The 26,951-nt window shown below is 38.4% G+C and overlaps 1 protein-coding gene across 4 annotated transcripts in view; it reads right to left on the bottom strand.

Moving 5' to 3' along the window:
* Positions 1 to 3,673: 3,673 nt before the first annotated feature.
* The window catches only part of SLC16A1 (solute carrier family 16 member 1), a 29,396-nt gene continuing 6,118 nt past the window's right edge, over positions 3,674 to 26,951 (bottom strand). Inside the window, exons 2-7 of one of the 4 annotated variants that reach the window (XM_055584712.1) lie at positions 24,480 to 24,658; positions 16,216 to 16,331; positions 15,423 to 15,683; positions 10,655 to 10,798; positions 8,767 to 9,633; positions 3,674 to 5,553 (exon numbers count right to left, since the gene is read on the bottom strand). In XM_055584712.1, coding sequence (XP_055440687.1) covers positions 5,276 to 5,553; positions 8,767 to 9,633; positions 10,655 to 10,798; positions 15,423 to 15,639 — 1,506 coding nt within the window. In that variant the 5' untranslated portion in view covers positions 15,640 to 15,683; positions 16,216 to 16,331; positions 24,480 to 24,658 and the 3' untranslated portion in view covers positions 3,674 to 5,275. The remainder of the gene's footprint in view (positions 5,554 to 8,766; positions 9,634 to 10,654; positions 10,799 to 15,422; positions 15,684 to 16,215; positions 16,332 to 24,479; positions 24,659 to 26,951) is intronic. The other 3 variants (XM_055584710.1, XM_055584713.1, XM_055584711.1) reach the window with 3 other exon arrangements.

Raw genomic sequence — 26,951 nt, 5'->3', positions numbered from 1 at the left:
TTTGCTCAAACTCATGTCCATCGAGTTGGTGATGCCATCCAACCATCTCATCCTCTGTCGTCCCCTTCTCCTCCCACCTTCAATCTTTCCCAGCATCAGGGTCTTTTCCAATAAGTCAGTTCTTCGCATCAGGTGGCCAAAGTACTGGAGTTTCAGCTTCAGCATCAGTCTTTCCAGGAAATCAGGACTGATTTCCTTTAGGATGGACTGGTTTGGTCTTGCAGTCCAGGGAACTATCAAGAGTCTTCTCCCACACCACAGTTCAAAAGCATCACTTCTTCAGCGCTCAGCTTTCTTTAACATGCTGTCTAGGTTTGTCATGGTTTTCCTTCCAAAGAGCAATCGTCTTTTAATTTCATGGCTGCAGTCACTACCTGCAGTGATTTTAGAGCCCAAGGAAATAAAGTCTGTCACTGTTTCCATTGTTTCCCCAGCTATTTGCCATGAAGTGATGGGACCGGATGCCATGATCTTAGTTTTCTGAATGTTGAGTTTTAAGCCAGCTTTTTCACTCTCCTCTTTCACTTTCATCAAGAGGATCTTTAGTTCTTCTTTGCTTTCTGCCATAAGGGTGGTGTCATCTGCATATCTGAGGTTATTGATATTTCTTCCGGCAATCTTGGTTCCAGCTTGTGCTTCTTCCAGCCCAGCATTTCGCATGACATACCCTGCATATAAGTTAAATAAGCAGCGGGACAATATACAGCCTTGACGTACTCCTTTCTCAATTTGGAACCAGTCAATTTTTCCATATCCTGTTCCAACTGTTGCTTCTTGACCTGCATACAGATTTCTCAGGAGGCAGGTCAGGTGGTCTGGTATTCTCATCTCTTTTAAGAATTTTCCAGTTTATTGTGATCCACACAGTCAAAGGCTTTTGCGTAGTCAATAAAAGCAGCAAAACTTTGCCAATATGTTGTACCAATTTATTCAGCCACCAACTGATGACAATTTATGATTTAAATCATGTTATCAATGTAGTAGGGAAAAATTCAAAGCTCATCAATCTTTCAGTTTACATTAAGAACATTTACATTTAAGAACTAGGTAGAGAGGACTTCAATCATGAGTGGCTGCTCATTATATTTCTGCTCTTTTTAGAATCAACACAAATATTGAAGGAAAAGGATTATCAGTTACTAATCAGGTGCCTCTTCCTTGCAGGGGCAGTGTCAAAGACCAAGAGCTTTGGGATTCAAACCTACCTACTTAAAGAGCACCCCTCTCTGCGGTGTTAGTTTCCATTCATTACCAAACAGGGACCATTACATTTCTAAGAGTAAAAGGAGGATAGGTCTGAAAGGAGTTTGATCATTTAGCCAAGAGTCTTACCTTTAAGAGTCACTCCCAAACTACCCTCTGTGAGGCTCCACCCACCTTGGGAATTAGAAGAGCTCAATTTTTCCCCAAGTACTACATATCTTTGATAGATATATATATATATTTTTTTTTTTTTTTTTTAAAATAGGTGCTTACACTTATTAAGCCCTTGCCTAATACAAGCTGTCACATATCAACTAAACTTCATGACAGCCCTGGGGTGACAAATGGCATTAATTATTAACACCTTTACAGAAGAAAACACCTGATGCTTAGGTTTGAGGTCACATAGCCTTTGTTTGAACCCTGGCAGTCTATACTGTTAAACAACCAGTAGGCTGTGATTTCTTTGCTAGCTGTTCCAGTGTCTTCTAGCAAGTCATAGTAAAAAGCCAGCAAAAAGTAAATCAGTGCTGTATAGCCAAGAAGAGATATTCTACTGAATGACTGTCAGAACGGCCCAGACCAAGTGGGGAAAGGATGACTGAATCTGAAATCCTAAAGCTAAAACACATTTCAGGAATGATGTATTTGAAACCGCCTTGCTGCTGCTGCTGCTAAGTCACTTCAGTTGTGTCCAACTCTGTGCGACCCCATAGATGGCAGCCCACCAGGCTCCCCCGTCCCTGGGATTCTCCAGGCAAGAACACTGGAGTGGGTTGCCATTTCCTTCTCCAATGCACAAAAGTGAAAAGTCAAAGTGAAGTCAAAAGCTCAGTCGTGTCCGACTCCCAGCGACCCCATGGACTGCAGCCTACCAGGCCCCTCTGTCCATGGGATCTTCCAGGCAAGAGTACTGGAATGGGGTGCCATTGCCTTCTCCGTGAAACCGCCTTAGATGCTTCTAATCTGAAGGAACTTGGCTTAATTGCTCACATTTGGGCAAGCCAGGCAAGCCTGGGCCATCACTTCCTTACAAGTTTTCATAGCAGCCGAAGTCTGTCATTAACCTCTTTCTTCAAGTACCTGATCTGATTATTAAAACAAGCCATGTTGCAAAGGTGGACATACACTGTTCACCTTTCCTCATCTTTCCAACGACAAGAGGGCGGGTGATGCACACCTGATAATTAAATTTATTATACTATGAACCATTTCCTAGGGAAGATGTAAAACCTGGACATTGAGGTTTTTCATATAAACCAATTCTGAATTTATCAATCTGAAATTCAATATAATAAAACAAGAATAAGATTATTCATTAGTATGATTAAATCAGGGATAAAAATACCTCCCCTGAATTTTCTATAGTTTGTTTTAGCATCATCCTTTTCTGAATACTTTTGTAGAAATTATTTTGAATAGGTTAAGATGATTTCAGTTCTCAAAAAATGACTATATAATGTGATAATATGGTCTTGTTGCCATGATCATCTGCAACTGCCCAGTCTACCAGTTTCTTAAACAATTTTTCAGCTTTGAATTGAGACTATTTCAGAGCATACTCTTGACCAGTCCCAAGCCTCTTTGGGCACAACAATCTAGACAGCTATATGTTTTGTGACTTAACAGAATGTGGGACAGAGGGAAGCAAGGACAGGCAGGCACTCTATTTTCCCAAAGCAGCCACTGAAACTCTGTCAACTGAAATAAAACTTAAGAAGTCTAGTCAGTCCTCACATGGAGCAAGGGACAAGACTGCCCAGTCAGAAAGCTCAGATGCGTCCGGTGTTGAAAACAGCACTGCAGCACGAGAGGATTAGCTGATTGTTAGCAAGGACTAGATGGCAGAGCAGGCCTATATTGGGCTTTAGTGTTGGCTCTGTTACCAAAACTGATCCTGAATAAATCCCTTAAGCCTGTGTCTTCAGCGGGAAAAAGTCAGAGTTGGATTGGGTGGTAAAAGGTTTTGTTTAGTCCAGCTTTGAGCCAGTTTTTAACCTTTTGCTTCTGAATACAGCAACCTGAGAACCCTTCCTCCTAATAAATGGTGATCATTCTGCACCAAAATTTCATCACTTCACTAACAAGTTTCAGGTAGTGGAAAAAAACTAAGCAGGGTGTTATGTATAGATGTGGCTTAATGACTGGGATGGGGGAAAATAATCTTACACTCCTGGTTTACTCCCCCACCCCACATTTTTTACTTACTCAGGGTGATCCTCACTTTTATAGAAAGGGAAACAGGCATACAGAGGTTAGGTCAGTGGAAAATGGCAGAGTCCAAACTGGAGCCAAGCCTGTCAACAATCACAGCAGGCTTCTCCCCTAAAACTCCTCCTCCATCTGCCATGATACCTGAGCACAGAAAGGGAGTTTTCATTGTGTCCTTAAGATTAACTGCTCTGCTTTCAAAACGCTTTCAGAGAAGTAGTTTTAAAAAATTTCTCTCCTGCTTGCCTGGAATAAGAGGTTAAGGAGAAAAATCAAAATAAGCCATATACACAAATTCCAATGCACATGTGCTGAATTTTTAACATTAGCAAGGGCCAGATTGAATCTTGATAATGAAAATGAAGACAGACAATATTTTCCTCAAGAAAATAAACATTTGGAAGAAGAAACATTTCTTAAAAAAAAAAAAAAAAAAAGAAAAAATTTTTATTTTAAAAAGCCAGCCTGTTAAATAAGGTTTTATGTCTATACTTCCACACTGTCAACCGCAATATTTTAAAATGCATTGAATATAATTCATTGAATGTCTAACATTATCTTCCTGCTGCAATTTAAAAGATACTAGGTTAAAAAAAATTTACAGTTTTCATTCTGGTCTGTCCCCCTCCCTATCTGTATACTAAACCCATTTCTTTACATTTCAGATAAAGTGAAAAAATCTTTAGGGTTGTGTGAAGAATAAGAATATGCCCAATAATTCTAAGCAAAACATAATTTCCTTCAAGGCCTTATCAGAAAAAGAAAAGGAGTTATTTATTGATAAGCCAAAATAGCAACTTCTCTCCCAATCTTATCCCTATTGGTTTCTGTGGGCCAAATTTCTATAGTTCTCTTTAATTAGCAAACACTACACAGACTGAGTATCTCACACTCAGTGCTAAGCTAGATATGGATATAAATGAAAACACTAGGAATCAAAGGGGTAAAATTCCAGGAAAACAGCAACAAAAAAAGATTCCAAGTCTCACAGTTTAACTGAAGTTTTGGAAAAGTTTAAGCTGAATTCAGCTGCTGTATGAAATAGCTTTCTACATTTAATTTAGTGAGGAGGCACGAATACATAGTTGTGTATTTTAATACTAATTTTTACATTGAAAAAATAGTATGTAATCTCAAAAAGGGCAATTATCTATGACTACGCAAAATGTATCTTTGGAAAGGGGAAGAAAAATAGTAATTTAATGAAATCAACTCTCAAGCACTTGACTTCTAATAAGCAACCCAAGAAAAGATACTGGAGGGTTGATGATGAGTAAATACAATGCATCCAGAAAAGCCAAGATGTTTTCAAAGTTTCATGCCTTAAATTTCCTAAATACATATCTAGCAGGCACATATGCCAAGCAACTACTGATGCTAGGAAAATATTTTAGTCAGGGTTTTATAAAACCACCAACTTTCAAATCTTCTAGTGACAATATGAAACAAAATTAATTTAAAATTTTAGATTTGCCTCAAAGCAGTTATTTTTATTTGTAACGGAACACTGAAAATGGATGAGTTAAGCAGAATAGTTTTAATAGTTAAGGCTCCCTAAAGACTAAAACTTAAGGCACGTATTATAATCTTCATGACACTGTTAAAAGCAAAGATTTAAACAAAGAAACAAACACACAAACTGACTTCCTTTTCTCATTCTTTTTCAACCACTCCCTTCCCAAGGCTAGGCATTTTTAATCCAGGCTACTGGTAAGGAGTGAAACAAAAATTCCATCAATAAACCCCTGGTATGATTCCCACAGAAATGTCCAGTATTTGCACTGAGCACCACTGGTAGATCACAGGCCAATAGAATATTTTGGGTCATGAGCTGCACCATTTACCCTTCAGTCCCACAGGTTCAAACTGGACTCTCCGCCTCTTTGGGGTCTCCTTCTGTGGCTTTATGTTCTGGAGATTCTGCTGCATCGATGACTTCTTTTGGCTTCTCGGCAACATCTACATTGGTCTCCTCATCTTTACTTTCCTTTTTCTGCTGCTTCTCAGCTTTCTGTTCTTTTTCAAGAAGTCGGTAATTGATGCCCATGCCAATGAAAAGATAGATGCCTGCAACAATAAGGATTATGCCACATGCCCAGTATGTGTATTTGTAGTCTCCATATATGTCATTGAGACGACCTGAGGAAAGTAAAAAAAAAAGTTATGAGGGTAAACAATTATACCCTTTCCCAAATAAAGTTTAAGGATCCATTCAAAGAGCTCATAAATGCCAAATTAGTGTAAAAAGAAACTGCTCAAAATTATTTGATCTTTTGTCTATGATGTCACACTGATTTGGGGTGTCCCCGCACATTCTGTTATCTTTAGCAACTTGAAAATTATTAAATCGTCGTAATTTTGAATTGCAAAGTCCTTGAGGTTACCTGGGGCTCTCTAGTGATCAGACAGTAAAGAATCTGCGTGCAATGCAGGAAACCTGTATTTGATCCCTGGGTCAAGAAGATCCCCTACAGAAGGGAATAGCAACCCACTCCAGTATTCTTGCCTGGAGAATCCCATGGACAGAGAAGCTTAGCAGGCTACAGTCCAAAGAGTTGGATACAGCTGAGGGACTAACACTTGAGATCACGTAAAATCAGTTTTCTCAATATACAATGGAAAAATTTGCTCAAAAGAGGTTTAAGAGTCTTGCCCAAGGTCACAGAGGTAATTCCAGTCTCCCAGGCCAATGCACTTTTTCTGACATCAGCATTTCCCAAAGAGCATTCCTGGGGACACTCATCCTCTGCTAAAACATTAACTAACAGCAATACTTTCCACCATTCTAACCTCACAACAGGAAGATTCTATCATCATTCCCATTGTATAACATAAAAGCTGAAGTATAGAAACTTTAAGGAAGCTCACAAAGTTTTAAGTTAAACAGGTTGGCTTTAAACCCAGCGGGTCTGACTCTGAGGCGTGCACCCATAACCTCTGTGCTTAGGCTACCTCCCTCATGTTTCCGTAGTCAAGTAAATTTGGAAATGACACACCATAGTCTTTTCTATTCATGTTTTTATGAGGTCTGATATTAAAGAAGCTTATTTAAAGAAACTTTGGAAAACTCTACACATATAACGGATATAATAACCAATTCAAATATGATTCCATATGGTTTTCCAATGCAGGGCATCACTCACTCAGCAATACTTAGTTTCTATATATCAATACAGCCCTGGGTCTGCTAAGCCCTGAGTTAAGAGTGAGCAAAGGCGGTAACAGTTCAGCAGAGAAGAGAAATGTTAATCCAATAACCACACAGACTGTGACAAGTGCTACAGAAATGTTTGAAGGCAGAAAATAGGAGGTTTGGGCCAGTAAGAAGGGTCAGGCTTTTCTTTTCTTGGTAAATATTTATTAAATGGAAAAAAAAGTTTACTAAAAAAAAATGCTGGGGGTTGGTTAAAACTCTATTAAGGAGAGGGCTTCCCTGGTGGCTTTCGCTGGTGAAGAATCCACCTTCCAAATGCAGGAGACATGGGTTTAATCCCTGGATTGGGAACATCCCTTGGAGGAGAAAATGGCAACCCATCCCAGTATTCTTGCCTGGGAAATCCCATGGATCGAGGAGCCTAGCAGGGTACAGTTCTATAATAAGCAGGCATTAAAAATATTTTTTCTCTTTAAGGAAATTGATTGAAATGTAATCAGTGCAAAGAGGTTCCAAAAGGTCATTTATGGCACTGCACACATTTTCTTTGAAAGAATATGTGCTTTTATCTGTTCCCCCAAATAGCAAATTAGCTACGTAGCAGCAATGGTCTCTGTGTGGTGGGATAACAGGTTATTATTTTATGGTTTGCCGTTTTCTGTTAAAGCCTTAAGACATGCTAACAAAATAGTTTACCCCAGTGTGAAACTCAGTACCAGGAAGGTTTTTATCTTAAAAAAAAATTTATTTGACTGCACCAGGTCTTCGTTGTGGCACAAAGGATCTTTAGTTGCGGCATGCGAACTCTTAGTTGTAGCATGTGGGATCTAGTTCCCCAACCAGGGATTAAACCCAAGCCCCCTGCACTGGGAGCAAGGAGACTTAGTCACCAGATCACCAGGGAAGTCCCAGGAAGGCTTTTCTTAAAGTGTAAACTAAACCAAGACTTACAGGATAAGAGTTAATCTAGGAGAAAGGAGACGGGAAAAGGATCCGGGCAGAGAACAGCCGGTGCAAAGACAGGTGGTAGGAGGAAGCACCAGGTGAGAGGGGACGCACAGAGAGCAAACTGGGTGGTAGGAAATGAGGCTGGAGAAGGTGGGCCAGGCCATGCAGGAACCAGGAGCCACACAGTAGGGAATTTCATCTTCACCCTAAGAACGCGGGAAGCAACTGGAGTGTCCTAAGAGACTGGAGAACAGCTAGAGTGGATATGGGTAAAGTTAGAAGACTACTGATAGAAGATATGGATAAGAGCAGTAGTTCTGATGGAGGAAAAATGGGCAGATTAGATAGATATTTAAGAAGGAAAAATGGACAGGATTTATAGTCTCCTTAGGTATAGGGAGGGCTTCCCTAGTGGCTCAGACGGTAAAGTGTCTGCCTACAATGTGGGAGACCCGGGTTCAGTTCCTGGGTTGGGAAGATCCCCTGGAGAAGGAAATGGCACCCCACTCCACTACTCTTGCCTGGAAAATCCCATGGACAGAGAAGCCTGGTCGACTACAGTCCATGGGGTCGCTAAGAGTCAGACACGACTGAGCAACTTCACTTAGGTACAGGGAGGAGAGAGAGTAGAAAAGTTTTGATGGGTCAGTAATGGGTCTTTTGTTATGTATCCTTCCTGACTTTATACTGTATAATCTGAAAAGCTGAGTCGCATCCAGAAGTTGAAATTATTGTTGTATTTTGTATTAATGATAATTTTTAAATGTAAACTGGTTAGCATTCTTGAGAGAATAATACATCAGGTTTTATAGTCACTCACGAGCTGTGTGATCCTGGGCAAGCAAGTAATTTCACTTTCAGAAGCCTCTGTTTCTTGGTTTATAAAATGAGGACAGTAATAGTCCAACATCACAGACTTGTAATATATGACAGAATATAGAAAATGATTAGTAGGACAGTCCCTGGTATACTATAGCCCTCACCTACTGTACCTATGGTACCTACTGTTATTATTAAATATTTTAATAAATATGTGTTTGAAGTAGTTTTTATTCTTCTTTCAATTTGATGATTCACCTTAATTCAAGTATTTGAGCAATTATGATATGATAAACACTATGTCAGCACTGAGGATACAGAAATGAGAAGGACTATCAAGCAGCTCACTGACTTTTGTTTCTATTACATTCCTAATCTTCTCTGCCTGTTTTATGTTAATAGAACCATAGAAATTGGGAGACATACTGTACCTAAAACTGGTGGTCCCAGGAGTACAGGACAGCACTCCACAATGGTCACCAATCCCACAGCACTGGAGAATCTCTGGGGTCCAACAAGGTCCATCAGTGTTTCAAACAATACTGAGCTGAGCCACCCAAAAGCAAATCCAAAGAATCCCGCGTAGATACAGAGCTCTATATAGGTAGAGGATAAAGGTGCTGCCAGATGACACAGTCCATTTGCAATAATAGATGCGGCAAAAAAATACTGAACTCGAGGTCTTATCCACTTTGTGTTGGCTACAAGTCCCATAGAAGGTCTGGCTACCATGTCAACAAAAGCCAGAATGGAAAGAAGGAAGGCAGCCTTCTCACTAGAGTAATGCTTACTCTTGCCATAATTGCTAAGAAAGACCAATGGTGTAAATAGTCCAAAAAACATGAGCACATTTCCAGACAGGTAAAGCAAAAAGCCTCTGTGCTTGAACAGGCTTAAGTCCAGGAATGTATTAAGTGTTTGGAAGATTGATTTTTTCTCTTCTTTGGGGTTTCCTCCAATGAGATCTGTATTTGCATCACTTGCCCCCTTTTTTGTCTCATATTTTCCAGCTTCCTGAAGGGATCCTTTAGACTTCTCTTTCTCTGCAGTGGTTGGCTTGGGCCCTATTGGTCTCATCAGAGCTCCAGCCACACAGCAGTTTAATAGTAAGCCCCCGAGAATTAGGAAGCTTCCTCTCCAGCCGTAGATCATAAAGAAAGCCTGGTTGAGGGGGGCCAGGGTAGAGAGGAACACAGGGCTGCCTGCCATGGCTAATCCATTTGCCAGCGGTCGTCTCTTATAGAAATACTTGCCAATCATGGTCAAAGCCGGATTTAAGTTGAAGGCAAGCCCAAGACCTGGGGAGAAAAAAAAAAGAATCATATATTACAATAAATGTCAGAGACATATTTTGCATTACTTAACCAGACAAAGAAATTAAAATAAGAGGTATGTAATTCAAAAGGATAAAAATAAAATGGAAAGATATTCTGTGCTCATGGACTGGAAGAATCAACACTGTCAAAATCTCCTTATTACCTAAAGAAACCTACATGTTCAGTGCAATCTCTATCAAAATCCCAAGGACATTTTCCACAGAAATAGAACAAAAAAATTCTAAAATATATATGAAACCTCAAGAGATCCACTGTTCATCACAGCATTATCCTTCCTCTGGGGATCTTCCCCACCCAGGGATCAAACACACATCTCCTTCATCTCCTGCACTGCAAGCAGATTCTTGACCACTGAACCACTGGGGAAGCCCAATTGATAAATATATGCAACTGAATACTACTCAGCCATGAAAAAGAACAGAAAAAAATTTGCTATTTGCAACAACATGGATGGACTTGGAGGGCATTATGCTGTGAAATAAGTCAGACAGAATAAGGCAAATACTGTATGTTACCAGTTATACGTGGAACCTAAACAATACAAACTAGCAAATATAACAAGAAAAAAATAAGACTCAGAGAACAACCTGGATGTTGTACCAAATAAATCGTGCTTTATGTTTAATACTCTCTGGTGCTCCAATAGATGTCTAGTCCCTGGTAAGAGGAATAGGTAATAAAATAGTAACCAGTGACCACTCTTGCAACAAACTGCAGAACACATTTTATCTACAACCATTGACTATTCTTAGGACAAGAAATAAATGATTTCTTTCAATTCATTCATTTATTCAACAATGTATACCTACGGTATGACAGCAATTTCTTTAAAAATTTGACTTTCTATTGCTCTTTAATTGCTTGTCAAAATGATAATCAGCTAATTTCTATGAGGGACTTTCATTCAAAATATCTGAAAGACCAATGTAGGTGAATACCAAATAACCAGCAATATTAATATATTGAAAATGAATCAACTCACCTCCAATGACTCCAACAGAAAAGTAAAGTTCCTGCACAGTGTTACAGAAGGAAGCAGCAATCAAGCCACTGCCTGACAAGATGCCACCAACAATCATGACTGGACGACTGCCATATTTATTCACTAGGACACTGCTGATAGGACCTAAAAGATAACCAAACGTTCAGTAGTACACAGGCACTGGTCACTGCATTAAGTGACAAGTCCTCCAAAATTAGCAGACACACAAAGGCAATGATAAGAATATTGCTACCTATAATTATTTCATAGTCTTATAGGTATGTGTGCTGGAAAATAAAGATGGTAAAAGAATCATTAACTCTGTACCTTCTCTGACTTGAAACACTGGATGGAATTTTACTAAAATATAAGACTCCAGCCTATCCTTAATCTTTCTCTTATAAGGCAGAATAGGCTGAAAACACCTTGATAACATGTTCATAGGCTTCTTGATTTATCAAGGATATGATCAACACATATTTAGTAAGTTTGCTCTATATTTTTGGACAGGCAGTCTGATGAGATAATGTGGTTTGTGTTATATTTTTTAAAAACAAGAAAAAGCAAAGGGAAAAATAATTATTTTTTCTAAGTTCAGTAGTTTTGTGATTAGGACATCTAAATTTAAAACAAAACTGTTCCTAATTACACCTATATATCTCAGGTACTGAATTGAATGCCTTTCAGCCTGGTTCTATGCTTATATTTTGTGGTATCAAAACTATGAAAAAATGTTCGTAGGAGAAGATTTAGTCAGATAATGGTCAAAACATCATCAGGTCTAACAATGCAAACAAGATTAAATTTTCTCAGCTAAAGATACGCATACCAAAAAATCAGTTTTTCTTTAACGTGAGAGAAGAAACCAAATAAATGTGTAGTGTTATAAGGATCACGAAAAGATTTTGTGCATTTTTTTCAAATACAAAAAAATCAAATGGTCTCTCTCTACTTGAAATTGTAACTCCCCTTTTAAGTCTTAATTATGTGTCTTATCCAAAGCAAAACAATGTTTCAAAAGCTGTTACACAACTTTTAAGTAGACTAACAATATTTGTTGATTACAAACTTGAATGACATTCCACATTCACTGAATTTCATTTATTACAAGAATACTTACATCCCTACTTGGTGGCTCTGGACATGACAACTTTGTTTACATGACACCTGGTTAAGGCAGATGACTACAAAAAGAAAGGGTCACTGCAAGGGTCATCAGGGAAGGGGACACAAGGAGAAGAACTGATATTTGAACTTGCAACATCACAAAGCTAGCAAGAACCAAGTTTCAAAACTATCCCGTTTTCTCTCCATTACATATGTGTTTCTGGAACTATGGTTTCAGAGTTACAAAGCAGAAGACATACAAATTCAAATCTTTCTTCCATTAGCACAGTAAATTCTTACATTATTCTGTTTATTCTATCTTAGCTCCCGAGAAGATAGTAAGTCTATTTTTAAAAACAGAATACACATATTCTGAATATCATATGTATATACCATATGTATGGGGCTTCCTTGGTGGCTCAGACAGTAAAGCGTCTGCCTGCAATGCGGGAGACCCGAGTACGATCCCTGGGTCGGGAAGATCCCCTGGAGAAGGAAATGGCAACCCACTCCAGTATTCTTGCCTGGAGAATCCCATGGATGGAGGAGCCTGGTAGGCTACAGTCCACGGGGTCACAAAGAATCGGACACGACTGAGCGACTTCACTTTCTTTTCCCTATACCATATGTGTATGTATGTATGTTCAGTTGTGTTTGACTCTGTGGGACCCCATGGACTGTAGCCTGCCAGACTCCTCTGTGGGATTTCCCAGGCAAGAATACTGGAGTGGGTTGTCATTTCCTTCTCCAGGGGATCTTTCCAACCCAGGAATCAAACCCAGTCTCTTGCATCTCCTGCATTGGCAGGCGGATTCTTTACCAGTGTGCCACTTAGGAAGCCCTATATATGTATACATACATACAATAAACACGCAAGAAGTAATTAAAGCTTTTGGTATCCTAGTATTTCAGAGGACCAATTCTCTTTAAAAGGCTGGGTCAAGAGATGGCTGCAAGAGAGACTTCAGCCTCAACCAGGGATGTGTCTAAAGAAGTTTTCATCAAACTTCTAAGTCACTTCATGAAAATATTAGGCCACAGCTGGTTTGGAAATAATTTGAATTTACAGTTTATATATGATGAAAGAATTAAATATTGAAAAAATATCATTAGTCATTAAACAGATTTTTGTATAGTCAGAGTTACGAAGCCCACAAAGACTGCCACATTGTTGACACTGTGAAGTAAAAGTAAAATGCTGTCAAGTTTGAAGTACTTTAAGTTAGGAATGTTAAGATGACATTACCGTGGAACTAAAAATATGTAAATTCATACTTTCATGTTTAAAAAGAGGAAAAAAAATCCAGCAACCCAAGAGTAGGTAACTAAGATCCTATCCTTTAAAAATATAATTTAACAAGAACCAGTATGTATCTGTGAACCAAAGCACACAAAAAGAAATTAAGAAGAGAAAAGGAAGGAAGGAGGAAGGCAGGCAGGCATGAACCCTAAACCACTCCTAAAGCAAAATGATTAGGGTTGAGGGAGTGGCCCAAATGCACAAGTTAAAGGTTAAGGCAGTTTTAAAAATAATTCTTAAAGGGGCCAACCACCTAGGAGCCAAACAAAACAAAATAACCATTTGGTAAAAATTATGCCACGAGGTTCTTGATATGCAATTCGTCTTTCAGAGTTATTTCAGGAAGGATGACCCCAATTAGCTATCATTAAAAATAGAGAAGGGTACAGTTTATAGACCTATTATAACACAAACTCAAAGAAATGTGCTAGTTATCTCTGGGTGAGAACAAAAGAAGAAACTGTTCTCCCAAAAGAAAAGTGTCATGTGCAATCAGCACTACTGACATCACTTACTTCTGATGCAAAATGCAAACACCTTTCAAGCTCTTGCTCTCAGAATTACAACATGTGAACCTGTTGTTTGTAGTCAGCTTAAAAATACTCTGAACACCTGGAGTACCTCTAGATAATATCAATTTCTTCAAGCCATCAGAGTCAAAATCTGATTAGAAATCCTAGCAGATGGAGTTCAGAGCCTCCAAAATTAATGCTTCTCAGAAGCTAGAAAATGTCCAAAATCCCTTTTAATTTCTCTGGACTCATGAAAAACAAGTAATATAATTTAAAAAAAAGTACTTAATCTTATAACAGACAAAACAGACATGCATTCAAAATTTAAAAAGCACAAAGAAACGTTCGGCAGAAAAAAAATAAATCTTCGATCTCTATTCCCACTTTATGTCCCCTTAAGGCAGCCAGCTTATCCTTTTTCTGTGCAATGAGATTAAGCACTGAACTAAATTATGACTTCAAATACTTGTTCCTGTTTCATGAGTTGTTTACATTATTGTCTCAACAGGATTACAGACTTTTCAAGGGAGAAATCAAGATCAGTGTCCTCTATAACTTAGACCTAGCCTAGTGAGGAATATGTGTGTACAGCTTGATAAATATGGGTTAAAATATACATATATATATTGGTTGAATCTGCCACCAATTTAGAAGCCTAAGGCTAAGGTTTTACAGATGAAATACAGAATCTCTTTAAAGGCCTTATGTGAAAATAATTTGAGGTACTAGTGAAAGTCGCTCAGTCATGTCCGGCAACCCCGTGGATTAATACAGTCCATAGAATTCTCCGGGCCCGAATACTGGAGTGGGTAGCATTTCCCTTCTCTCTTCTTGGGATCTTCCCAACCTAGGGATCAAACCTAGGTCTCCCGCATTGCAGGTGGATTTTTTTTTACCAGCTGAGCCACAAGGGAAGCCCAACAATATTGGAGTGGCTAGCCTAGCCCTTCTCCAGTGGATCTTTGCGACCCAGGAATCGACTGGGGTCTCCTGCATTGCAGGTGGATTCTTCACCAACTGAGCTATTGGGGAAGTTCCTCTGAGGTACTAAATTATCATTAAAAAAAAAAAAAAGCGAAAGCTTGGCTACATAATCAACATGTGAACTGTCAATCCCAGTAAATAAATACACTTAACTTTAGAATCTCTGCTAACTAAGCAACTACTTATTATTATGAGAGGTTTTGACTTTTATATGTTAAATTGTGATTTGATGTTCCAAGGCAAACAAATAACCCCAGTTATTTTAAATGATGTTGAGGTAAGCAAGTTACTCTCCACATTTCCTTCACTCCTTTACAACATGTTGAAGAAAACAGAAGGGTAAAAAATGACAAAACTTAAGCTAAGATGCAGCTGAAATGCTTTAGAACTAATTACATCACAAGGAACAAAACAAGGAAGGGATTTTTATCCAGTTCTTTAATTCTAACACCATGAAAAGATTTTACGTGAGACTTTGAACTGTGATAGTCAAGTTAGCCTGATTTACTTTAATCCTCCCAACATCAATTAAAAAGATTTACATTTATATCAAGAATCTAGCAGAAGCAATAAGCAAAATCAGTTGTGCACATGAAATTTTTCTAAGAGCTTTAAGTCCAATGATACTGAGCTGGAACAAAACCTAACAATTTCTTATTTCTGTTTTTGGAATACCATAGTGCAACAAGCAAAGCAAGAGTTGTCACTGTTAATTAAAATTTAAAACTGTGACTATTTTAAACACAAAGCTTTAAGAAATATCATTTCAAACCTCATGAATAAAACATTTTTTAAAAAGTTACCTAAAACAAAGTATCTGGTTGCTTAGTGAAAATCAAAACAACAGGCCTTAGTGGATACTCACCTCCACCATACATGACAGCCAACATGATGGAAGATATCCATGACACTTCACTGGTGGTGGCATTAAATATACCTTCTATTTCTTTGAAGAACACAGTAATAGATTTGGGGAACGCATAAGAGAAGCCGATGGAAATGAAAGCTCCAATTACCACTGCCCACCCCCAGCCTCCATCTGGGGGGGTGTATCCAACTGGACCTCCAACTGCTGGTGGCATTGTAAATGTTGATAAATTCCAAAATGCAGTTCAAATCCAAGTATCTATACAATATAAAATTTAAATGCAATGTCAGCAATAAAGCACTCCCATCTAGAACTCCCAACAGCAAAGTACACTTTACACCTAGCTCTCAAATAACAGAACTATTTTTCAATACTCTATGAAAGTTCTAGGTTTTAATGCAGGCTTTGTAAGTTTTTCCCCTTTTTCGTGTATTCTTCAATACTTACTTTCTCTTATTAATATGCTGACTTAAAAGTAATAGGAAGTAGGCACCTGACTTACTGGATACATAGCAATTTGCAAAATACAAGATCATTCTGAACACATAAGAACTGCATTTAATGAGCTGGAAAATAATTGCAAAAAGTTACCTTTTATCTATCCAATTTCTTTGGTTAAACTCCTAAACAACACATAAGTTGAACTATAAAGTCAAAAGATAGTAGTTTCAAATAAAAGATTATCCCTTTTTCTTGAAGCTACCCAATACTAATATTTAGCAAGGTTTAGACTGTTAGATTTTGAATAGTTTTGGAAAAGATGGGAGTGGGTGTTTGATAGTAGGCTTACCTGTTTTCTCATGAAGGTCTCTTTTATTTTAAGCCAGCTTCCACCCTATGTTTAACTCATCCTACAACAGTATGTGAGTATGTCCACTTCAAATTATCTTCAGTCAGACTGTATTACTACAATAAATATAGGTCATAGATGACAAGCTCACTCTTGGCTGCAGCATTCTTTAGTCTAAAACACAAATCCCTAACTTCACACTGTAGGAGCAGTATATTGGTTATCTCCTAAATACTGTTCTTTCCAATCCATCTGAACACTTCCAATCTGATTTAAGACACTGGACATTGTAGGGTAAGGAAGAAGACAGTCCCAAAGGAAGGTTTCTGTAAAGGCAAGGATATAGTTTCCTCACTTATACAACATTGCACTAAAGGTTCTAAGCCAGCTTGTGCAGGCAAGAGAAAGAAATTACAGGCATAAAGACTAGAAAGGAAGAAGTAAACCTGTCTTCATTCACAGATGAAAAATTGTCTGTGTGCATAATGCTAAGAAATAAAAAAAAGTATTAGAACTAAAAATGAACTTAACTAGATAGTTCTCAGGATATTAGACCAATAAATTGAAATCAACTCGTTAAGCCAATTTTGAGTTTTCCTTTCATCTAATTGGGCTTCCCTTGTGGCTCAGCTGGTAAAGAATCCACCTGCAATGTGGGAGACCTGGGTAGGGAGGGTTGGGACATCCCCTGGAGAAGGGAAAGGCTACCCACTTCAGTATTCTGGCCTGGAGAATTCCACGGACTAAGTCCAAGGGGTCACAAAGAGTTGGACATGACTGAGCGACCTTCACTTCACTTCACTTTCTTCATCTAATTATGAAAAAAAAAAACACTTGAATTTTTTCAATCAAAGAAGCACTAAAAGATTAATCTGCCTCAGAATGTTTACACACAAAGAAACCCACAGACAGTAGAGTCACTTAACACATCAAGCTCTGACTCGAACAGCTAATTCATGCTGGACGTGATTAAACTTTGAGCTTAGCTGCCACCTATGATTTGTCCCAGTTAGTTACAGCAGTTACAATTTTTAGTCACTAAGACTTGCCTCATCAAGTTAATAATATCTTATCCCATTGTGTAAAAATTAAGATTTAAAACTTGAAGCTTTAAAAAGATTCATTAGGAAATAAGTATAAGAAATAAGAGTATCCAAATTTTGAAAGAAAGAACACTTCAAAACCCAGACATGGATCCAACAGTTCTGCCACCACCCAAAAAATACTTGTCCTTCCTAACCTAAAAATTCTGACAGTACATAATAGAAGGTGTGTAGTATCATCTAAACAAACTATTTTCTTTCAAACTGACCAAACTTGAGCTATAAACAAAAGGGTTCATTCAAAAAGTAAAATATGTGAGCAGGCCTCCTTGTACAGTATTCGGAGCCCCAGTGAGAAGAGGGAATGCGCAAGTCCAGAGGTGAAAAGAGATTAAAGTTTTATATGTTAATCCTTACAGTGATATAATCCTTACAGTGTGCACAGTAGCCTTCTTATTAGCTATTAGTTTATGACTCTCCAGTAGTTGCCTGATAGTGATAGGAAGATTTTTTTAAGTGATAAGATAATGAGAAAGTTCTTCATCAACTGACTGGGATAGAATAGGAAACAGTAAATAATCCTAACTTTTCTTAGCAATGATGGTGGTGACAAGAACCACCTTCTAGATTTTCTGATTTCTCTCCTTTTCTCATAACTCTCAGGAATTGTGCAAGTAAACATTTGGAAATTCAAAGTTGAGCTTCCTACCCTTCATGCTCTGCCCCTACTCTAGAAGAGTTAGAAAAGCCCCTGCAAATAGTATTCATTATTTCTCTACACTTTTTCCATCAACATTTAAAACAACATTTTAAACACTTTTAGGAAATGACAATGGCCTCTATGTGAACTTAAAAGAGCAGAAAGTACCTAAAACCAATTATCGAAAAGAATTTGTTATTAAGTGTAGACCAGTTTTACATATCAAATTCACATAGAACATTCAAATTCAGAAAGGCTGATTAACTGAAGCTATTGATGCTGAAGTAGCCAATCTACTGCTCTTTATAACTGGCCCCGAGTCCAGCTTCACAGCTTTCAAAACCACTTGCCCCAAGGTAGATCGCAAGATTCAAGGTCTAGGAAACCTCCTTTGCCTTTTCTATTTTAAATGGAATACAATGAAGAAAACCAAAACAAACTTTTTTTAAAAAACTACAAACAACCAGAAGGCACCAAAGAAAATGAGACAGGAGGGAAGGGGACAGGGCATAATCTTTTTTTTTCCCCTGCAAGATCTTAGTTCCCTGGCCAGGAAAGCACCAAGCCCTACCCACTGGACTGCAAGAGAATTCCCAGGATACAACATTTAAAAGAAGGTCATAGCTGTTCAGGACAACAACTGGTTAGAACAGATCAGGCCCAAGATGGTGGAAGTTTCAACTTCATGGACCTTGAGCATCCTTACAGATTCATTATTACATATTAGCATACGCTACATGAACACACCCATACGTGCTATAACAGTTCAAGGTCAACCATAAAAGACCAAAGAGTCAGTGGTGACCCAATTTCTAAAAATCTTTGCTCCTTCCCCACAAAAAAATGGAGTAATCCTCCCCCATAGTGAAATTAGCCAGCCCATAAAAACTAACACCCCGTCCCCTGGGGCCGCTCGCACATTCTGATACAGCCCACACTCTACGGAGTGTTATCTCCCAGGGCTGCTCTTGCCTTTTGAGATGGACCACATTCTATCTATGGGGTATGTATCTCCCAGGGCATCTCACCTTCTGAGATGGCACATACTTGTCTATGGAGTGTTTATCTCCTTAATGGGCTTCCCTGATAGCTCAGTTGATAAAGAATCTGCCTGCAATGCAGGAGACCCTGGTTCAATCCCTGGGTTGGGAAGATCCCCTGGAGAAGGGAAAGGCTACCCACTCCAGTATTCGGGCCCGGGAAATTCCATGGACTGTATAGTCCATGGGGTCACAAAGTGGCGGACACTACTAAGCAGCTTTCACTTCATCTTAAATAAAACTGTTTTCCCACTTAGTTCTGGGGCAGAGCCTCTTGCCTACCAGTTTGTATCCTTCCAAGCATCCTATACTTAAATCTGTTTCTTGTCAATTGCTTTTCCTCTTGCTGAATTCCTTCTGCACTGAGACAGAAAGAACCTGAGTTTCATTACATCCTGAGACCAAGTGTGTGGTTTCAGCTGAGAGATTGTGGGATTTGTTCAGTTCAGTCGCTCAGTTGTGTCCGACTCTGTGATCGGACCGCAGCACGCCAGGCCTCCCTGTCCATCACCAACTCTTGGAGTTTACTCAAACTCATGCCCATTGAGTTGGTGATGCCATCCAACCATCTGTCGTCCCCTTCTCCTCCCGCCTTCAATCTTTCCCAGCGTCAGGGTCTTTTCAAATGAATCAGCTCTTCGCATCAGGTGGCCAAAGCGTTGGAGTTTCCGCTTCAACATCAGTCCTTCCAATGAATATTCAGGACTGATTTCCTTTAGTTTGGACTGGTTGGGTCTCCATGTAGTCCAAGGGACTCTCAAGAGTCTTCTCCAACACCAGTTCAAAAGCATCAATTCTTCGGCACTCAGCTTTCTTTATAGTCCTAAACCAGAGTTTGTGTGTTCAAGTCCCATCTGAGAGGTATGTATGGGTTCGAGGTGTGCAGTTTCAAAAGGATAAATACTACTGTAACTGATTAGGCCAACACTCAGCAGTTTTGAAATGCATGATTTTTGATCAAATGGCATATAAAAAACTTTTAAGAATCTCCCTTATCATTCAAGGTAAACCCAACCAATATTATAAGAAAATATACATAACACCCTCGAAGAGAAATGAACTATTTCCTAGCCAGAATGCTTCAGAATACATGCAAATTCATTTTAAATCTTGTTTTTAGTTTAAAACATATTTATAATTCCCAAAATGTCAACATTCATTACTAATTATTTACAGATTTAAAAATAATTTACATGATCAGATCATCCTACAAATAAGGTTTTTTATCTAAAGCAATTCTAACCAGATATGTTGTTGGAAAGGAGATTTTAATGGTCAGCTTCTTCAGATGATTGTGTATATTCTGTTACCCAAAGTTGAGAAGTGATGCCTCCTTGAGACCTCCCCTGACTTCCCAAGTGCAGGTTCAAACAGTTGCTAATCAGGAAAGGGAGAAAATGAAGAAACCATGATCAGTCAAGAAACAACAGTTCAGTTCAGTTCAGTTGCTCAGTGTGTCCAACTCTTTTCAACCCCATGGACTGCAGCATGCCGGCCTTCTCTGTCCATTACCAACTTCCGGAGCTAGCTCAATCTTATGTCCATTGAGTTCATGATGCCATCCAACCATCTCATCCTTGTCCCCTTCTCCGCCTGCCTTCAATCTTTCCCAGCATCAGGGTCTTTTCCAGTGAGTCAGTTCTTCACATCAGGTGGCCCAAGTATTGGAGTTTCAGCTTCAACATCAGTCCTTCCATGGAACACCCAGGACTGATCTCCTTTAGGATGGACTGGTTGGATCTCCTTGCAGTCCAAGGGACTCTTCAAGAGTCTTCTCCAACACCCCAGTTCAAAAGCATCAATTCTTTGGAAACAAGTGTTCAATATTAATACTGTATAGTAGCTCTTTGATATTGCTATAGTGACCCCATTTTACAAAGGTGAATCTGAATTTTCTTGTATCTTCTTTTAGAAATGAGGATAAAAGCTTTATAAGTAATATAGAAAACTGATGAAGCTGATCATGTCTGCAAATGGTCAAACATGCAAACTTAAAGGGAATGAATATATTTACATGTGTATATTTATAGTATGTAGATACTGACTTCAAAAAGAAAAACATGAAGTTCATTAGCTATTAAATATACCATCTAAGAAGAAAAATAATCTACAGTAGGAGATTAAACCCTCTTGTCTATAACAATTTCCTGTGTGCCGTGCTGTATTTCTTGCCCACTTCACTCTTGCCACTATCCAAGCACAAACTGTGGTACAACTTTATGAACTATATCATCCCAAAGAACAAGGGTTAGTTTTTATTAGTGCAATAAAAAAAGCATACTGTTTCAGAGGCAGGATTTTAGGGTCATTAGATCCCAAGAGGATCAACTGTCAATATGCTAAATCATCAAATTTCATCTGATATTGCAATTAAGACTTTCAAAATTATGAACTATATAATCATTTAAAAGTTATATTAGGATACACACCACTTTTTTGCTTTCATATAATAAAATGTGAGTGCCCCCATTGAAAAGCCGTAAACAAGACAGGCATGGTCCCTGCCATTGTAGAAATTAGATTCCAAGGAAGAAAGAAAACAAACAGGTAAACAAAGTAAGTAAACTAAATATGTTCTGCTGCTGCTGCTAAGTCATTTCATCGTGTCTAACTCTGTGCGACCCCAGAGATGGCAGCCCACCAGGCTCCTCTGTCCCTGGGATTCTCCAGGCAAGAATACTGGAGTGGGTTGCCATTTCCTTCTCCAATGCATGAAAGTGAAAAGTGAAAGTGAAGTCGCTCAGTTGTGTCTGACTCTTAGCGACCCCAAGGACTGGAGCCTACCAGGCTCCTCTGTCCATGGGATTTTCCAGGCAAGAGTACTGGAGTGGGGTGCCATTGCCTTCTCCGAAATATGTTCTAAGTATACATAAAACTTTACAATGGTTGGAGGTTGGGAAGAGGAGATAACATCCTTTTTCCACATCCTTGTTGTTTGACTTCTTCCAACGAACATACATTGCTTTATAATAAAGAAAACAGAAAGCAGCAAAGTTTTAAAAGATGACAAAGTTATATGTGCTTATGTGACTAAAAACATTAAATGTACCTGTCATTCTATCATCCTCATGTAGTGAAAAGTGAAAGTTGCTCAGTCGTGTCCGACTCTTTGCGACCCCGTGGAGTATAGAGTCCATGGAATTCTCCAGGCCAGAATACTGGAGTGGGTAGCCTTTCCTTTCTCCAGGGGATCTTCCCAACCCAGGGACTGAACTCAGGTCTCTTGCATTACAGGCAGATTCTTTACCAGCTGAGCCACCAGGGAAGCCCTGGTGTAAGCCCTCGTGTAAGTTAGTTACATTTAATGTAAATTCTAAACTTTCTAGGATAGTCATGCATAAGCATAAAAATAAACATGAGACTGTATTTCATGCTTTATAGCCTGCTTTTCCTATTCAATGTCTGAAGCATTTTTTGATACGTGCCTAGTTCTGTAACTTTTTTTGGCTACACTATGCAGCATGCAAGGTCTTAGTTCCCTGATCAGAGATTGAACCCATGCTCCTGCAGGGGAAGCATGGAGTCCTAACCACTGGGCTGCCAGGGAATTCCCTCTAACATTTTTTTAAAATAGTGTTATTCTATTCCGTGGATGTACCATACTTTAAAAAAAAAAACCACCTATTGTTGAGCACATAGATTGTTACATGGAATTTCTACAAAATTCTAACGTTTTTAATTCATATTGTAAAAAATAAAAGGAGCCTATTTTTCACTCTTTCATTGTATTTTGTGGCAAAAGACTAAGAATCACACTAATATTCAGAACTCTGAAAACAGTATGTCAAAAATGTTAAGGTTCACTTTAGACAGACAATAACATTTTTTTCTACATTAAAAAGAAGCTAGTGCTCCAATATAAAAGTCTTTGGATTTAGGGCTGAGCATGAATTAAAATCTTTGGGTAAAGGTGGACATCTACTCAAAGAAGTAGCAAATTCATTTTTTAAAAAATATTTATTTATTTTTGGCTGTGCCCTGTCTTCAGATGCTTGCAGGCTTTCTTTCTCTAGTTGTAGGCACTCTCCAGTTGCAGAGCGAGGGTTCCAAGGGCTTCTCATTTTGGTGCTTCTCTTGTTGCAGTTCATGGCTCCAGAGCATGGTCTCAGTAGTACACAGGCTGAGCTGCCCCACGGCATGTGGGATCTTCCTGGACCAGGAATCAAACTTGTGTCCCCTGCACTGGCAGGCAAATTCTTAACCAATGGATCACCAGGAAACTCCGACAAATTCATTTTTTACTTTTCACTGCAAATTCCTAACTTGCAGAACACTATCCCACCTCAGTGTGGTTAGGCATCTGGGCTACCCTCAAATGTCACAGCACAGAGAAGCTAAAGTACTATATATCTGTAATATAAGTATTTTAGAAAATAGCAGCATAATTAACTAAACAAAAAACCATGAGATCAAGTTAATTTAAGTACTCTTAACACTGGGGCTTACATATGGGGTTAAGGAGGCAAATGAAGATGTCCAAAGATTAAAAAAATAACTTCTCTGGGGGAATACCCTGGCGGTCCAGTAGTAAGGATGCTGCGCTTTTACTGGTTTAACTGCTGTGGCAGTTATTTGCTCATTAAAAAACAAAAAAGAACTCATGGATGTTTCAAAGCTTTTAAGACACAGTTGATACTCACAAGAGGCGCCAATGCTTTAGGATACCTTAAAGATCAATTCAGAAACAAAAGCAAAGACAGGAGTATAAATGTGTTCCAAATCCAGAAGCATTTACTAATTTTCAAAAGTGAAATTATTTTTCATTAACAATACCATAATTATAAGTTTATTTAATGCTAAAAGTCTGTTTCAGTCCACTAATATCATTACTGTTTTTCTGAATATACCTTGCCACGTGAAATTAATGGCCTCTATGACAACTTAACTCAATGCTTCTTGGCTGCTGCTGCTGATGCTAAGTCACATCAGTCGTATCCGACTCTGTGCGACCCCACAGACAGCAGCCCTCCAGGCTCCTCTGTCCCTGGTATTCTCCAGGCAAGAATACTGGAGTGGGTTGCCACAGCATGCTGAAAAAAACTAACAGAATAATTCCCATATTTGCTTCTTTCTTTGTAAGTAACTATTTCCCTCATTAGCTTAGGTGTGTGCTTCTAGATCTTGAATTAAAGACAGAAGCTATTGTTTCAACTTATAAAAAAGCTAAGGAACTCCCTGGCAGTCCAGTGGTTAGGATTCCATGCTTTCAGTGCCAGGGGACACGGTTTGGTTCCTACTCAAGAGATCTAAACTGGGTGCAAAGCAAAACAAACAAAAACAAAACAAAACAAAAAACACCAACTAATCCCTCCTCCAGGACCAAATGATGTTAGGATTCAAAGAACGTGACTTTCCCAGTTTTTGAGAGTGCAGGAAAAATATGAAACAAAGAACCCTCCAGTGATGTTATGCTTTCTGTTACGCTTTCTGTGTTAAGAAACACAGGCAGAAAGGTATTTTGTTTCAGCACATAGAGCTTACCTGATCAGTCTCACTTTCTGAGTTATTACTACAGCAGATTTTGTCTTCTTTAATGCTTCATTTTCACTTGATTCCAGCAGATTAAGAAAGTTGGAGGCTGTGTCCTCCAAAGGCAGGTTTTGCTTGGCAGAATTTCAGGCTATATTTTGGAATACCTTTATATGTTGTTTTCTACAGCACTACAAATATATATTCAACAAATCAATATCTATGTGGGCCATTTCAGTTTATTATTATATGACCTACCTTGTTCCAAAATCTAAAGAAGAAACATAGTGGACTGAATTAAAATTATAATTAGACATACTGTCAAAACAGTGTCATTTATGTTACACTTTGAATATAAATGAATATTTGAATACAATTAATGGTATTTCTGTTAGACTCTACTTCACTACCAGTATTCTGAAGCTTAATGGGGAAAATTACAAATTATTAACAGATAAACAACAAAGAAAGCTTTTCCTTTTCTTGCAAAAGGCTGAGTTGAACTTCTCACTCACAGTGATAATTAACACTATACTTAGTTTCACATTAAAAAAAATTTTTTGAAACCTAGAAGCAACAAAGTAATATGCGGACATTTCATTTCATAGCTTTATTTTCATCCTAAAAGTTTCAAGCCATATTTTAAAATATGTATTTCTTCATCTTTGTATACATATGTTCTTGTATACATATGTTTAGTAAATATCCTTTGAATTGAGTCTGAACTTCATTACTGTGCTACATTTGACCCTCATTATCTCAAAGAACCAAGTTCAATTTTCTTACTTGTCTTATTAGTACAAACTACATAAGAGTATTGAAACTGAGTACTCTTTGGCATTAAAGCATTATCCACCATTTTCAAATGTTTGTTTACAAAGCTTTTTAAGACTAAACACTAAAGATGTATCAAAAAAGTCAGCATTATTACCTCAAAATATACTATAATTAAACTTAAATACCCTTTTTAATTGCTGACAATATAATTTTATGTTCTAAGATAATAATCAGTTCTTTTATTAGAAATACATAATTTTCAAGTGAATGTTTTATTTTCCCAGAAACAGGTAATTGTTAAGCCATTTCTCTGCCCTCTGCTACATCAAGTAGATATACATCTAGGAGATGGAGACAGTAATTTTAAAAATATGCTTCCTGAATACAAGGGAAAATTATTCTGTCTCAATTTGTGATACTCATTTTATTCTCCCTTAGCATATTTGTTAATGTTTAGTCGAGTTAAGTCATGTCCAACTCTTTGCAACCCCATGGACTGCACAGCATGCCAGCCTTCCCTATCCTCCTCGATCTCCAGGAATGTGATCAATCTCATGTCCATTGAGTCAGTGATGCCATCCAGTCATCTCATCCTTTGTCATCCCCTTCTCTTCTTGCCCTCAATCTTTCCCAGCATCAGGGTCTTTTCCATGTGTCGGCTCTTCACATCAGGTGCCAAAGTATTGGAGCTTCAGCTCCAATGAATATGGAGCTGAATATTCATACTCCAATGAATATTCAGGACTGATTTCTTTTAGATTGACTAGCTTGATCTCCTTGCGGGCCAAGGGACTCTCAAGAGTCTTCTCTAGCACAACATTTCAAAAGCATCAGTTCTTTGGCACTAGGTCTTCTTTATAGTCTGACTCTTACATCTGTACATGACTACTGGAAAAAACCATAGCTTTGACTATATGGACCTCTGTGGGCAAAGTGATGTCTCTGCTTTTTGATACACTGTCTAGGTTGGTCAGAGCTTTTCTTCCAAGAAGCAAGCGTCTTTTAATTTCATAGCTGCAGTCCCCCTTTGATCCCTAGGTCAGGATTTATGATTTAGTACACAGAAGTCGATGGCCAAAAAATTTACTTAACTGACATCATGAGTTGTGTGCTGTGTTGCATCAGAGGTTCTGGCTAACTTCATTCTCACATCAGAAGTACAGGAGTTAGGAGCAGGAGTTCTTAGCTTTTTTGGTGCCACAGATTAAATTCTAAATTTTACATAGAGGTCAATGAAAAGTTTTTCCCCAACCAAGTTCATAGCCTCCTTGAATTCTTTCCAACATGGAGTATCAACCTGCATATCTCAGGTTAAAACCTCTGATTGGGGAATAGAAGAGAAAGTTAATAAAGTAAAAAGCTTTGGTTCTCAAAAGCTCAATAAGGCAATTTACAAAAGCTCTGTTAAGTGTCATCAGGTCTTCATTCATTCAATAATCCTCAGAAGATTTATATAAGAAGAGCAAAATCAGAGGGAAGAAATATTTTTCAGTGAATGATCAAATATGAAGCTTACACTGCCTGTATATTTTGAGGAATTTCTCCTTTATATGAAGGCTAAATCACTGTAATCAGATCAGATTCAATGTTATGAGTAGTTGTAATCAGCAATAGGGTAGTGTGGCCAACCAGAGGGGCTAGATCTCACTGTTTCTGCATAAATGGTGAGTAGCACTCTTCAGTGACTCAGCCCATGCAACCAATAAC

The sequence above is a fragment of the Bubalus kerabau genome, chromosome 6, assembly GCF_029407905.1.
Source record: "Bubalus kerabau isolate K-KA32 ecotype Philippines breed swamp buffalo chromosome 6, PCC_UOA_SB_1v2, whole genome shotgun sequence".
Lineage (NCBI taxonomy): Eukaryota > Metazoa > Chordata > Mammalia > Artiodactyla > Bovidae > Bubalus > Bubalus kerabau.
Note: the sequence above shows the minus strand (reverse complement) of the source record. Positions and strands in the feature narration are given on the sequence as shown.